Below are 13,035 nucleotides of genomic sequence, written 5' to 3' on the forward strand. Positions count from 1 at the left end.
TAAGACACGATGGAAAACCGTCAAAAACTAAATTAAAAATCCAATCATTATAAACAAAGTAACATCAACATAATATGATTATAACAATTATTATAGCCTAACTTAACCTGATTGCTTGATTCTATTCCAAAATGTGCGAGATGACGACAGTGACGTTGCCATGACAACTGTCCCACGATGCATTGCGCGCTTGTAGCGTCAGGCAGCGGCTAACAAAATGTTACCATTAATATTTCAAAGCCTCAGGAATAGGTTTTCCCGCTCCGCTAGATTTAACATTAAAACATTAAAACAATTTTGCAGCCGGTGACAAACACAAACACACACAAAAGCGCAAAGACACACACACACAGGAGAATATCAACAGCTAAATACACTCTATCCCCAGAGTCACCACGTTATTGCTGTTAATATAAACATCATTAGTAAAGGTAATTCATTCACCAACGAATAATTACTCAGCTAAAATAAAACCAATTTCTCTCTCTCTCTCTCTCTCTCTCTCTCTCTCTCTCTCTCTCTCTCTCTCTCTCTCTCTCTCTCTCTCTCTCTCTCTCTCTCTCTCTCTCTCTCCTCCTCCTCCTGCTCCTCCTCTTTTCTCTCTCTCTCTCTCTCTCTCTCTCTCTCTCCTCTCTCTCTCTCTCCTCCTCTTCCTCTCTCGTCCTCTCTCTCTCTCTCTCTCTCTCTCTCTCTCTCTCTCTCTCTCTCTCTTCTCTCTCTCTCTCTCTCTCTCTCTCTCCTCTCTCTCTCTCTCTCTCTCTCTCTCTCTCTCTCTCTCTCTCTCTCTCTCCTGCTCCTCTCTACTCCTCTCTTTCTCTCTCTCTCCCTCTCTGTCTCTCTGTCTCTCTCTCTCTCTCTCTCTCTCTCTGTCTCTCTCTCTCTCTCTCTCTCTCTGCCTCTCTCTCTCTCTCTCTGTCTCTCTGTCTCTCTCACTCCTCCTCCTCCTCCTCTTCCTCCTCCTCTCTCTCTGTCTCTCTGTCTCTCTCTCTCCTACTCCTCTCTACTCCTCTGCAGTGATTTCCAATATCAAGTCATCTCCTTCCAGACTAGTATCAGTGTTCACATGGATCACCGTGACAACCCCAGTCAGCGGAGAGTTGACCACAGTCTCCATCTTCATAGCTGACAGAACACAAAGTGGCTGACCCTTCTCCACCTTCTGACCAGGCTCAACTTTGACCTCGATGACCTTTCCGGGCATGGGTGCCCCTACCTGACCCCGGACGGACTTCAGAGCCTTAGGATGAAACTTCATCTCCTGTAGAAGGGGGAGGTGGGGAGATCAAATCAATCAGCAATCAATCAAGGATTTGATGGATCTATAAGATCCTAGGTGTCTTTGCTCTTCAACAGTGAGACCTAGATTGATGATGTCATGAGGATATGAATAAAGAGAGCAAGGTAACAGCAATGCTCCCTTCAACCTTGAGATCAAACGTTCACAGTCCAGTCCGGTTCAGTCTAGTCTTGTCCGGTCCGGTCCAGTCCAGTCTAGTCTTGTCCAGTCCGGTCCATTCCAGTCTAGTCTTGTCCAGTCCAGTCTAGTCTTGTCCAGTCCGGTCCAGTCTAGTCTTGTCCAGTCCGGTCCGGTCCAGTCTAGTCTTGTCCAGTCCAGTCTAGTCTTGTCCAGTCCGGTCCAGTCCAGTCTAGTCTTGTCCAGTCCGGTCCTGTCCAGTCCAGTCCAGTCTAGTCTTGTCCAGTCCGGTCCAGTCCAGTCTAGTCTTGTCCAGTCCAGTCTAGTCTTGTCCAGTCCGGTCCTGTCCAGTCCAGTCTAGTCTTGTCCAGTCCGGTCCTGTCCAGTCCAGTCCAGTCTAGTCTTGTCCAGTCCAGTCTAGTCTTGTCCAGTCCGGTCCTGTCCAGTCCAGTCTAGTCTTGTCCAGTCCAGTCTAGTCTTGTCCAGTCCGGTCCGGTCCAGTCCAGTCTAGTCTTGTCCGGTCCGATCCGGTCCAGTCCAGTCTAGTCTTGTCCAGTCCGGTCCAGTCCAGTCTTGTCCAGTCCGGTCCAGTCCAGTCCAGTCTAGTCTTGTCCAGTCCGGTCCAGTCTAGTCTTGTCCGGTCCGGTCCAGTCCGGTCCGGTCCAGTCCAGTCTAGTCTTGTCCAGTCCGGTCCAGTCCGGTCCAGTCCAGTCTAGTCTTGTCCAGTCCGCTCCAGTCCGGTCCGGTCCAGTCCAGACTTCAACCTTCAATCCGTCTAATAATTAACCAATAAATCAGACTTACCTTCATGGCCACATTATCTTTGACCAGGACTGACCGCAGCTGCCCGTTGAGCTCAAAGAACACTCCTCTCTGACCTGTCTTATTCAGGTCTCCCACCGCTAGGGCCTTGATGTGTAACGTCTTCCCCCTCTCTATCTCCACCTGGGAGGGAAAGGGAGGAAGAGGGGGATGGAGAGAAAGAGGACAGGGGGAGAGATGTAGAGAGAGAGAGAGCTGTAATGTACAGTAGCTATTTTCAGTCCTCTGTATCTCGTATATAAATCTGTACTGTCTCCAGAATCACTCTGTCCTCTGTGCATGCATGATTTCAGAGACTATTCCAGTCTATTTTAGTCAGGGGTTTGAACTGTTTCAGTTCCCTGCTCACTCATGACAACATGACCAGGCACGACTCCAACACCATCATTAAGTTTGCGATCACACGACAGTTGTAGGCCTGGTCACCGACAACGACGAGACAGCCTATAGGGAGAAGGTCAGAGACCTGACAACGATGAGACAGCCTATAGGGAGAAGGTCAGAGACCTGGCCGTGTGGTGCCAAGACAACAACCTCTCCCTCAACGTGATCAAGACAAAGGAGATGATTGTGGACTACAGGAAAAGGAGGACAGAGCACGCACCCATTCTCACTACAGGGCTGTAGTGGAGCAGGTTGAGAGCTTCGAGTTCCTTGATGTCCACATCACCAACAAACTATCATGGTCAAAACACACCAAGACGGTCATGAAGAGGGCACGACGAAGCCTATTCCCCTTCAGGAGACTGAAAACATTTGGCATGGGTCCTCAGATCCTCAAAAAGTTCTACAGCTGCACCAACGAGAGCATCCTGACGGGTTGCATCACCCCCCCCCCCACACATTGACTCTGTACCGGTACCCCCCCACATTGACTCTGTACCGGTACCCACCCACATTGACTCTGTACCAGTACCCCCCACATTGACTGTGTACCGGTACCCCCCCACATTGACTCTGTACCGGTACCCCCCCACATTGACTCTGTACCGGTACCCCCCCCACATTGTCTCTGTACCGGTACCCCCCCCCCCCCCCCCACATTGACTCTGTACCGGTACCCCCCCACATTGACTCTGTACCGGTACCCCCCCCACATTGACTCTGTACCGGTACCCCCCCACATTGACTCTGTACCCCCCCCCCCCCACATTGACTCTGTACCGGTAACCCCCCACATTGGCTCTGTACCGGTACCCCCCCACATTGACTCTGTACCGGTACCCCCCCACATTGACTCTGTACCGGTACCCCCCCACATTGACTCTGTACCTGTACCCCCCCACATTGACTCTGTACCGGTACCCCCCCACATTGACTCTGTACCGGTACCCCCCCACATTGACTCTGTAAGGGTACCGCCCCCACATTGACTCTGTACCGGTACCCCCCCACATTGACTCTGTACCGGTACCCCCCCCACATTGACTCTGTACCGGTACCCCCCCCACATTGACTCTGTACCGGTACCCCCCCCCACATTGACTCTGTACCGGTACCCCCCCCCACATTGACTCTGTACCGGTACCCCCCCCACATTGACTCTGTACCGGTACCCCCCCCACATTGATTCTGTACCGGTACCCCCCCCACATTGACTCTGTACCGGTACCCCCCCACATTGACTCTGTACTGGTACCCCCCCACATTGACTCTGTACCGGTACCCCCCCCCCCCCCCCACATTGACTCTGTACCGGTACCCCCCCCACATTGACTCTGTACCGGTACCCCCCCCACATTGACTCGGTACCGGTCCCCCCCCACATTGACTCTGTACCGGTACCCCCCCCACATTGACTCTGTACCGGTACCCCCCCCCCATTGACTCTGTACCGGTACCCCCCCCCCCCCCCCACATTGACTCTGTACCGGTACCCCCCCACATTGACTCTGTACCGGTACCCCCCCCCACATTGACTCTGTACCGGTACCCCACCCCACATTGACTCTGTACCGGTACCCCCCCCCACATTGACTCTGTACCGGTACCCCCCCCACATTGACTCTGTACCGGTACCCCCCCCCCCCCCACATTGACTCTGTACCGGTACCCCCCCCACATTGACTCTGTACCGGTACCCCCCCCCCACATTGACTCTGTACCGGTACCCCCCCCACATTGACTCTGTACCGGTACCCCCCCCACATTGACTCTGTACCGGTACCCCCCCCCCCACATTGACTCTGTACCGGTACCCCCCCCCACATTGACTCTGTACCGGTACCCCCCCACATTGACTCTGTACCGGTACCCCCCCCACATTGACTCTGTACCGGTACCCCCCCCACATTGACTCTGTACCGGTACCCCCCCCCACATTGACTCTGTACCGGTACCCCCCCCCCCCCCCCCCCACATTGACTCTGTACCCCCCCCCCCCCCCACATTGACTCTGTACCGGTACCCCCCCCCCACATAGACTCTGTACCGGTACCCCCCCCACATTGACTCTGTACCGGTACCCCCCCCCACATTGACTCTGTACCGGTACCCCCCCCACATTGACTCTGTACCGGTACCCCCCCCCCACATTGACTCTGTACCGGTACCCCCCCCCCACATTGACTCTGTACCGGTACCCCCCCCCCACATTGACTCTGTACCGGTACCCCCCCCCACATTGACTCTGTACCGGTACCCCCCCCCCCCCCCCCCCACATTGACTCTGTACCGGTACCCCCCCACATTGACTCTGTACCGGTACCCCCCCATATTGACTCTGTACCGGTACCCCCCCCCACATTGACTCTGTACCGGTACCCCCCCCCCACATTGACTCTGTACCGGTACCCCCCCCCCACATTGACTCTGTACCGGTACCCCCCCCCCCCCCCCACATTGACTCTGTACCGGTACCCCCCCCCACATTGACTCTGTACCGGTACCCCCCCCACATTGACTCTGTACCGGTACCCCCCCACATTGACTCTGTACCGGTACCCCCCCACATTGACTCTGTACCGGGACCCCCCCCACATTGACTCTGTACCGGTACCCCCCCACATTGACTCTGTACCGGTACCCCCCCCCACATTGACTCTGTACCGGTACCCCCCCCCACATTGACTCTGTACCGGTACCCCCCCCCACATTGACTCTGTACCGGTACCCCCCCCCACATTGACTCTGTACCGGTACCCCCCCCCCCCACATTGACTCTGTACCGGTACCCCCCCACATTGACTCTGTACCGGTACCCCCCCACATTGACTCTGTACCGGTACCCCCCCCACATTGACTGGTACCTCCTGGATACAGCATCACTATTGTTATTTTACTGCTGCTCTTTAAATGATTTGTTCCTTTTATTAGATTTTTTTTACTTATCTATTTGTTACTTAAAACATATTTTTCTTAAAACTGCATTGCTGGTTAATTAAGGGCTTGTAAGTACGCATTTCACTGTAAGGTCTACCTACATCTGTTGTATTCGGCGCATGTGACAAATAAAATATGATTTGATTTAATTTGAACATTACAACCAGTGTTGCTATACTCTCTCTCTGTACCTCAGTGTTACTATACTCTCTCTCTCTCTGTACCTCAGTGTTACTATACTCTCTCTCTCTCTGTACCTCAGTGTTACTATACTCTCTCTCTCTGTTCCTCAGTGTTACTATACTCTCTCTCTCTGTACCTCAGTGTTACTATAATCTCTCTCTGTACCTCAGTGTTACTATTCTCTCTCTGTACCTCAGTGTTACTATACTCTCTCTGTACCTCAGTGTTGCTATACTCTCTCTCTCTGTACCTCAGTGTTACTATACTCTCTCTGTACCTCAGTGTTGCTATACTCTCTCTCTGTACCTCAGTGTTACTATTCTCTCTCTGTACCTCAGTGTTACTATACTCTCTCTGTACCTCAGTGTTGCTATACTCTCTCTCTGTACCTCAGTGTTACTATACTCTCTCTCTGTACCTCAGTGTTGCTATTCTCTCTCTGTACCTCAGTGTTACTATACTCTCTCTGTACCTCAGTGTTGCTATACTCTCTCTCTGTACCTCAGTGTTGCTATACTCTCTCTCTGTACCTCAGTGTTGCTATACTCTCTCTCTCTGTACCTCAGTGTTGCTATACTCTCTCTCTGTACCTCAGTGTTGCTATACTCTCTCTCTGTTCCTCAGTGTTACTATACTCTCTCTCTCTGTACCTCAGTGTTGCTATACTCTCTCTGTACCTCAGTGTTGCTATACTCTCTGTACCTCAGTGTTGCTACTCTCTCTGTACCTCAGTGTTGCTACTCTCTCTGTACCTCAGTGTTACTATACTCTCTCTCTGTACCTCAGTGTTACTATACTCTCTCTGTACCTCAGTGTTACTATTCTGTCTCTGTACCTCAGTGTTGCTATACTCTCTCTGTACCTCAGTGTTGCTATACTCTCTCTCTGTACCTCAGTGTTGCTATACTCTCTCTGTACCTCAGTGTTACTATTCTGTCTCTGTACCTCAGTGTTACTATACTCTCTCTGTACCTCAGTGTTGCTATACTCTCTCTCTGTACCGCAGTGTTGCTATACTCTCTCTCTCTGTACCTCAGTGTTACTATTCTGTCTCTGTACCTCAGTGTTGCTATACTCTCTCTGTACCTCAGTGTTACTATACTCTCTCTCTGTACCGCAGTGTTGCTATACTCTCTCTGTTCCTCAATGTTGCTATACTCTCTCTCTGTACCTCAGTGTTACTATTCTCTCTCTGTACCTCAGTGTTACTATACTCTCTCTCTGTACCTCAGTGTTACTATACTCTCTCTCTGTACCTCAGTGTTGCTATACTCTCTCTCTGTACCTCAGTGTTGTTATACTCTCTCTCTGTACCTCAGTGTTGCTATACTCTCTCTCTCTCCTGTCCTCAGTGTTACTATACTCTCTCTGTACCTCAGTGTTGCTATACTCTCTCTCTCTGTACCTCAGTGTTACTATTCTCTCTGTGTACCTCAGTTTTGCTTTACTCTCTCTCTCTGTACCTCAGTGTTGCTATACTCTCTCTCTCTCTGTCCCTCAGTGTTACTATACTCTCTCTCTACCTCAGTGTTGCTATACTCTCTCTCTCTGTACCTCAGTGTTACTATTCTCTCTCTGTACCTCAGTGTTGCTATACTCTCTCTCTCTGTACCTCAGTGTTGCTATACTCTCTCTCTCTCTGTACCTCAGTGTTGCTATACTCTCTCTCTCTCTGTGTACCTCAGTGTTACTATACTCTCTCTCTGTACCTCAGTGTTGCTATACTCTCTCTCTCTCTGTACCTCAGTGTTGCTATACTCTCTCTCTCTCTGTACCTCAGTGTTGCTATACTCTCTCTCTTTCTGTACCTCAGTGTTACTATACTCTCTCTCTGTACCTCAGTGTTGTTATACTCTCTCTCTCTGTACCTCAGTGTTGCTATACTCTCTCTCTCTGTACCTCAGTGTTACTATACTCTCTCTGTACCTCAGTGTTACTATACTCTCTCTCTGTTCCTCAGTGTTACTATACTCTCTCTCTGTACCTCAGTGTTGCTATACTCTCTCTGTTCCTCAGTGTTACTATACTCTCTCTCTCTGTACCTCAGTGTTGCTATACTCTCTCTCTGTTCCTCAGTGTTACTATACTCTCTCTCTCTGTACCTCAGTGTTGCTATACTCTCTCTGTACCTCAGTGTTACTATACTCTCTCTCTGTTCCTCAGTGTTACTATACTCTCTCTCTCTCTGTACCTCAGTGTTGCTATACTCTCTCTGTACCTCAGTGTTACTATACTCTCTCTCTGTTCCTCAGTGTTACTATACTCTCTCTCTCTGTACCTCAGGGTTGCTATACTCTCTCTGTACCTCAGTGTTACTATACTCTCTCTGTACCTCAGTGTTGCTATACTCTCTCTGTACCTCAGTGTTGCTATACTCTCTCTCTGTACCTCAGTGTTACTATACTCTCTCTCTGTTCCTCAGTGTTGCTATACTCTCTCTCTGTACCTCAGTGTTACTATACTCTCTCTCTGTACCTCAGTGTTGCTATACTCTCTCTGTACCTCAGTGCTGCTATACTCTCTCTGTACCTCAGTGTTACTATTCTGTCTCTGTACCTCAGTGTTGCTATACTCTCTCTGTACCTCAGTGTTGCTATACTCTCTCTCTGTACCTCAGTGTTGCTATACTCTCTCTGTACCTCAGTGTTACTATTCTGTCTCTGTACCTCAGTGTTACTATACTCTCTCTGTACCTCAGTGTTGCTATACTCTCTCTCTGTACCGCAGTGTTGCTATACTCTCTCTCTCTGTACCTCAGTGTTACTATACTCTCTCTGTACCTCAGTGTTGCTATACTCTCTCTCTCTGTACCTCAGTGTTACTATACTCTCTCTGTACCTCAGTGTTACTATTCTGTCTCTGTACCTCAGTGTTACTATACTCTCTCTCTGTACCTCAGTGTTACTATACTCTCTCTGTACCTCAGTGTTGCTATACTCTCTCTGTACCTCAGTGTTACTATACTCTCTCTCTGTACCTCAGTGTTACTATACTCTCTCTGTACCTCAGTGTTACTATACTCTCTCTGTACCTCAGTGTTGCTACTCTCTCTGTACCTCAGTGTTGCTACTCTCTCTGTACCTCAGTGTTACTATACTCTCTCTCTGTACCTCAGTGTTACTATACTCTCTCTGTACCTCAGTGTTACTATTCTGTCTCTGTACCTCAGTGTTGCTATACTCTCTCTGTACCTCAGTGTTGCTATACTCTCTCTCTGTACCTCAGTGTTGCTATACTCTCTCTGTACCTCAGTGTTACTATTCTGTCTCTGTACCTCAGTGTTACTATACTCTCTCTGTACCTCAGTGTTGCTATATTCTCTCTCTGTACCGCAGTGTTGCTATACTCTCTCTCTCTGTACCTCAGTGTTACTATTCTGTCTCTGTACCTCAGTGTTGCTATACTCTCTCTGTACCTCAGTGTTACTATACTCTCTCTCTGTACCGCAGTGTTGCTATACTCTCTCTGTTCCTCAATGTTGCTATACTCTCTCTCTGTACCTCCGTGTTGTTATACTCTCTCTCTGTACCTCAGTGTTGCTATACTCTCTCTCTCTCCTGTCCTCAGTGTTACTATACTCTCTCTGTACCTCAGTGTTGCTATACTCTCTCTCTCTGTACCTCAGTGTTACTATTCTCTCTCTGTACCTCAGTGTTGCTATACTCTCTCTCTCTGTACCTCAGTGTTGCTATACTCTCTCTCTCTGTCCCTCAGTGTTACTATACTCTCTCTGTACCTCAGTGTTGCTATACTCTCTCTCTCTGTACCTCGGTGTTACTATTCTCTCTCTGTACCTCAGTGTTGCTATACTCTCTCTCTCTGTACCTCAGTGTTACTATACTCTCTCTCTCTCTGTACCTCAGTGTTGCTATACTCTCTCTCTCTCTGTTCCTCAGTGTTACTATACTCTCTCTGTACCTCAGTGTTGCTATACTCTCTCTCTCTCTGTACCTCAGTGTTACTATTCTCTCTCTGTACCTCAGTGTTGCTATACTCTCTCTCTCTGTACCTCAGTGTTACTATTCTCTCTCTGTACCTCAGTGTTGCTATACTCTCTCTGTACCTCAGTGTTACTATTCTTTCTCTGTACCTCAGTGTTACTATACTCTCTCTCTCTGTACCTCAGTGTTACTATACTCTCTCTCTGTACCTCAGTGTTGCTATACTCTCTCTCTGTACCTCAGTGTTACTATACTCTCTCTGTACCTCAGTGTTACTATACTCTCTGTCTGTACCTCAGTGTTGCTATACTCTCTCTGTACCTCAGTGTTACTATACTCTCTCTCTATACCTCAGTGTTGCTATACTCTCTCTCTGTACCTCAGTGTTACTATACTCTCTCTCTGTACCTCAGTGTTGCTATACTCTCTCTGTACCTCAGTGTTGCTATACTCTCTCTCTGTACCTCAGTGTTGCTATACTCTCTCTCTCTGTACCTCGGTGTTGCTATACTCTCTCTCTGTACCTCAGTGTTGCTATACTCTCTCTCTGTACCTCAGTGTTGCTATACTCTCTCTCTCTGTACCTCAGTGTTACTATACTCTCTCTCTCTGTACCTCAGTGTTGCTATACTCTCTCTCTCTGTACCTCAGTGTTACTATACTCTCTCTGTACCTCAGTGTTGCTATACTCTCTCTCTCTGTACCTCAGTGTTACTATACTCTCTCTGTACCTCAGTGTTGCTATACTCTCTCTCTCTGTACCTCAGTGTTACTATACTCTCTCTGTACCTCAGTGTTGCTATACTCTCTCTCTGTACCTCAGTGTTGCTATACTCTCTCTGTACCTCAGTGTTACTATACTCTCTCTGTACCTCAGTGTTACTATACTCTCTCTCTGTACCTCAGTGTTGCTATACTCTCTCTGTACCTCAGTGTTGCTATACTCTCTCTGTACCTCAGTGTTACTATACTCTCTCTGTACCTCAGTGTTGTTATACTCTCTCTCTGTACCTCAGTGTTACTATACTCTCTCTGTACCTCAGTGTTACTATTCTCTCTCTGTACCTCAGTGTTGCTATTCTCTCCCTGTACCTCAGTGTTACTATACTCTCTCTCTGTACCTCAGTGTTACTATTCTCTCTCTGTACCTCAGTGTTGCTATACTCTCTCTGTACCTCAGTGTTACTATACTCTCTCTCTGTACCTCAGTGTTACTATACTCTCTCTGTACCTCAGTGTTGCTGTACTCTCTCTCTGTACCTCAGTGTTACTATACTCTCTCTCTCTGTACCTCAGTGTTGCTATACTCTCTCTCTCTGTACCTCAGTGTTACTATACTCTCTCTGTACCTCAGTGTTGCTATACTCTCTCTCTGTACCTCAGTGTTTTCAGCGACTGTTAATCCATCTCCCCTGTAGCTAGTGGTATGTTGCTATAGGCAACATGGCTTTCATACGGTTAATCCATCTCCCCTGTAGCTAATGGTATGTTGCTATAGGCAACATGGCTGTCATACTGTTATTCCATCTCCCCTGTAGCTAGTGGTATGTTGCTATAGGCAACATGGCTGTCATACTGTTATTCCATCTCCCCTGTAGCTAGTGGTATGTTGCTATAGGCAACATGGCTGTCATACTGTTAAGCCATCTCTCCTGTAGATACAGTGAGCACCATCATTCATTGGACAGTGACCAATTTCTTTGCTATTTTGGTTCTGCACTTTGAGTTTGAAAGGATAATATGACAACGAGGGAGAAGTGCAGACTGTAAGCTTTAATTTGATGGTATTTTCATACATATCGGATGAACCGTTTAGAAAATGTCAGCACCTTGTGTACATGGTCCCCCCATTTTAAAAGGTACTACAAGTATTTGTTTAATTTGCTTCACAGATGTGTCGTTAGGCAGGTGTATTCATTTGTTTCGTTAGTGCATGCAGGCGAGCTGTTGATGAATAGTATTGATTCTAGACTTTGCTATTGCCTTTGGAGGTTGTTGTTGTTGGGGTCGGACAACATGAGGAAGACAGCAGTGTCGATGCAAATGAAGCTGGCCGTCATTAGGCTCAGAAGTGAAAATCAATCAATCGGGAACATTACAAAAACCCTGGGCATGCCCAAGTCAACAGTTTGGTTCGTCATTAACAAGACAAAAACAACAGGTGAACTCAATTATGTCAAAAGACCCAGTAGACTGAGGAAGACCACTGTAGTGGATGACGGGAGAATACTCTCTATGGTGAAGAAACCCCCCCTGACAACAGACCAACAGATCAAAAACACTCTCCTGGATGCAGGTGTAGATGTGTCAAAGTCTACCATACGTAGAAGACTTCACCAGCAGGACGACAGAGGGTACACTACAAGATGCAAACCACTGACTGAAGAACAGAAAGGCGAGATTCCAGTTTGCTAAAAGAGCTCCAAGAGGTCTGGGAAAAAGTATTTTGGACAGATGAGACAAAGATGAACATGTACGGGAGTGATGGAAAGAGGAAAGTGTGGAGGGAAAAAAAGGCATGCCCATGATCCAAGGCATACCACCTCATCCGTGAAAGATGGTGGAGGGGGTGTTATGGCTTGAGCCTGTATGGCTGTCAGTGGAACAGGCTCACTTGTCTTCATCGATGATGTGACTGCAGACAGAAGTAGAACAATGAATTCTGAAGAAATACAGACATATTTTATCTGCTCAGATAAAACCAAATGCCTCCAAATTCATTGGACGGCACTTCATCACGCAACAAGACAATGACCCTAAACATACTGCTAGAGCAACGAAGGGGTTTTTGATGGCCAAAAAGTGGAAAATCCTTGACTGGCTGAGTCAATCACCGTATCTGAATCCAATTGAACATACATTTTACATGCTGAAGAGGAGACTGAAGGCAATACGTCCCCGAAACAAGCAGGAACTGAAGATGGCTGCAGTACAGGCCTGGCAGAGCATCACCAGGGAAGATACCCAGCGTCTGGTGATGTTACAGGCCTGGCAGAGCATCACCAGGGAAGATACCCAGCGCCTGGTGATGTTACAGGCCTGGCAGAGCATCACCAGGGAAGATACCCAGCGTCTGGTGATGTTACAGGCCTGGCAGAGCATCACCAGGGAAGATACCCAGCGTCTGGTGATGTTACAGGCCTGGCAGAGCATCACCAGGGAAGATACCCAGCGTCTGGTGATGTTACAGGCCTGGCAGAGCATCACCAGGGAAGATACCAGCGTCTGGTGATGTTACAGGCCTGGCGGAGCATCACCAGGGAAGACACCCAGCGTCTGGTGATGTTACAGGCCTGGCGGAGCATCACCAGGGAAGATACCCAGCGTCTGGTGATGTTACAGGCCTGGCGGAGC

At 48.4% G+C, this 13,035-nt stretch overlaps 1 protein-coding gene across 1 annotated transcript in view; it reads right to left on the reverse strand.

The window, feature by feature from the left end:
• Positions 1-744: 744 nt before the first annotated feature.
• Positions 745-13,035, reverse strand: part of LOC129843264 (pyruvate carboxylase, mitochondrial-like) — a 195,649-nt gene continuing 183,358 nt past the window's right edge. Inside the window, exons 17-18 of the mRNA XM_055911884.1 lie at positions 2,219-2,359; positions 745-1,258 (exon numbers count right to left, since the gene is read on the reverse strand). Of these exons, the coding sequence (XP_055767859.1) occupies positions 1,001-1,258; positions 2,219-2,359 (399 nt within the window). The 3' untranslated portion in view covers positions 745-1,000. The remainder of the gene's footprint in view (positions 1,259-2,218; positions 2,360-13,035) is intronic.

This window comes from Salvelinus fontinalis, unplaced genomic scaffold (assembly GCF_029448725.1).
Source record: "Salvelinus fontinalis isolate EN_2023a unplaced genomic scaffold, ASM2944872v1 scaffold_0102, whole genome shotgun sequence".
NCBI lineage: Eukaryota > Metazoa > Chordata > Actinopteri > Salmoniformes > Salmonidae > Salvelinus > Salvelinus fontinalis.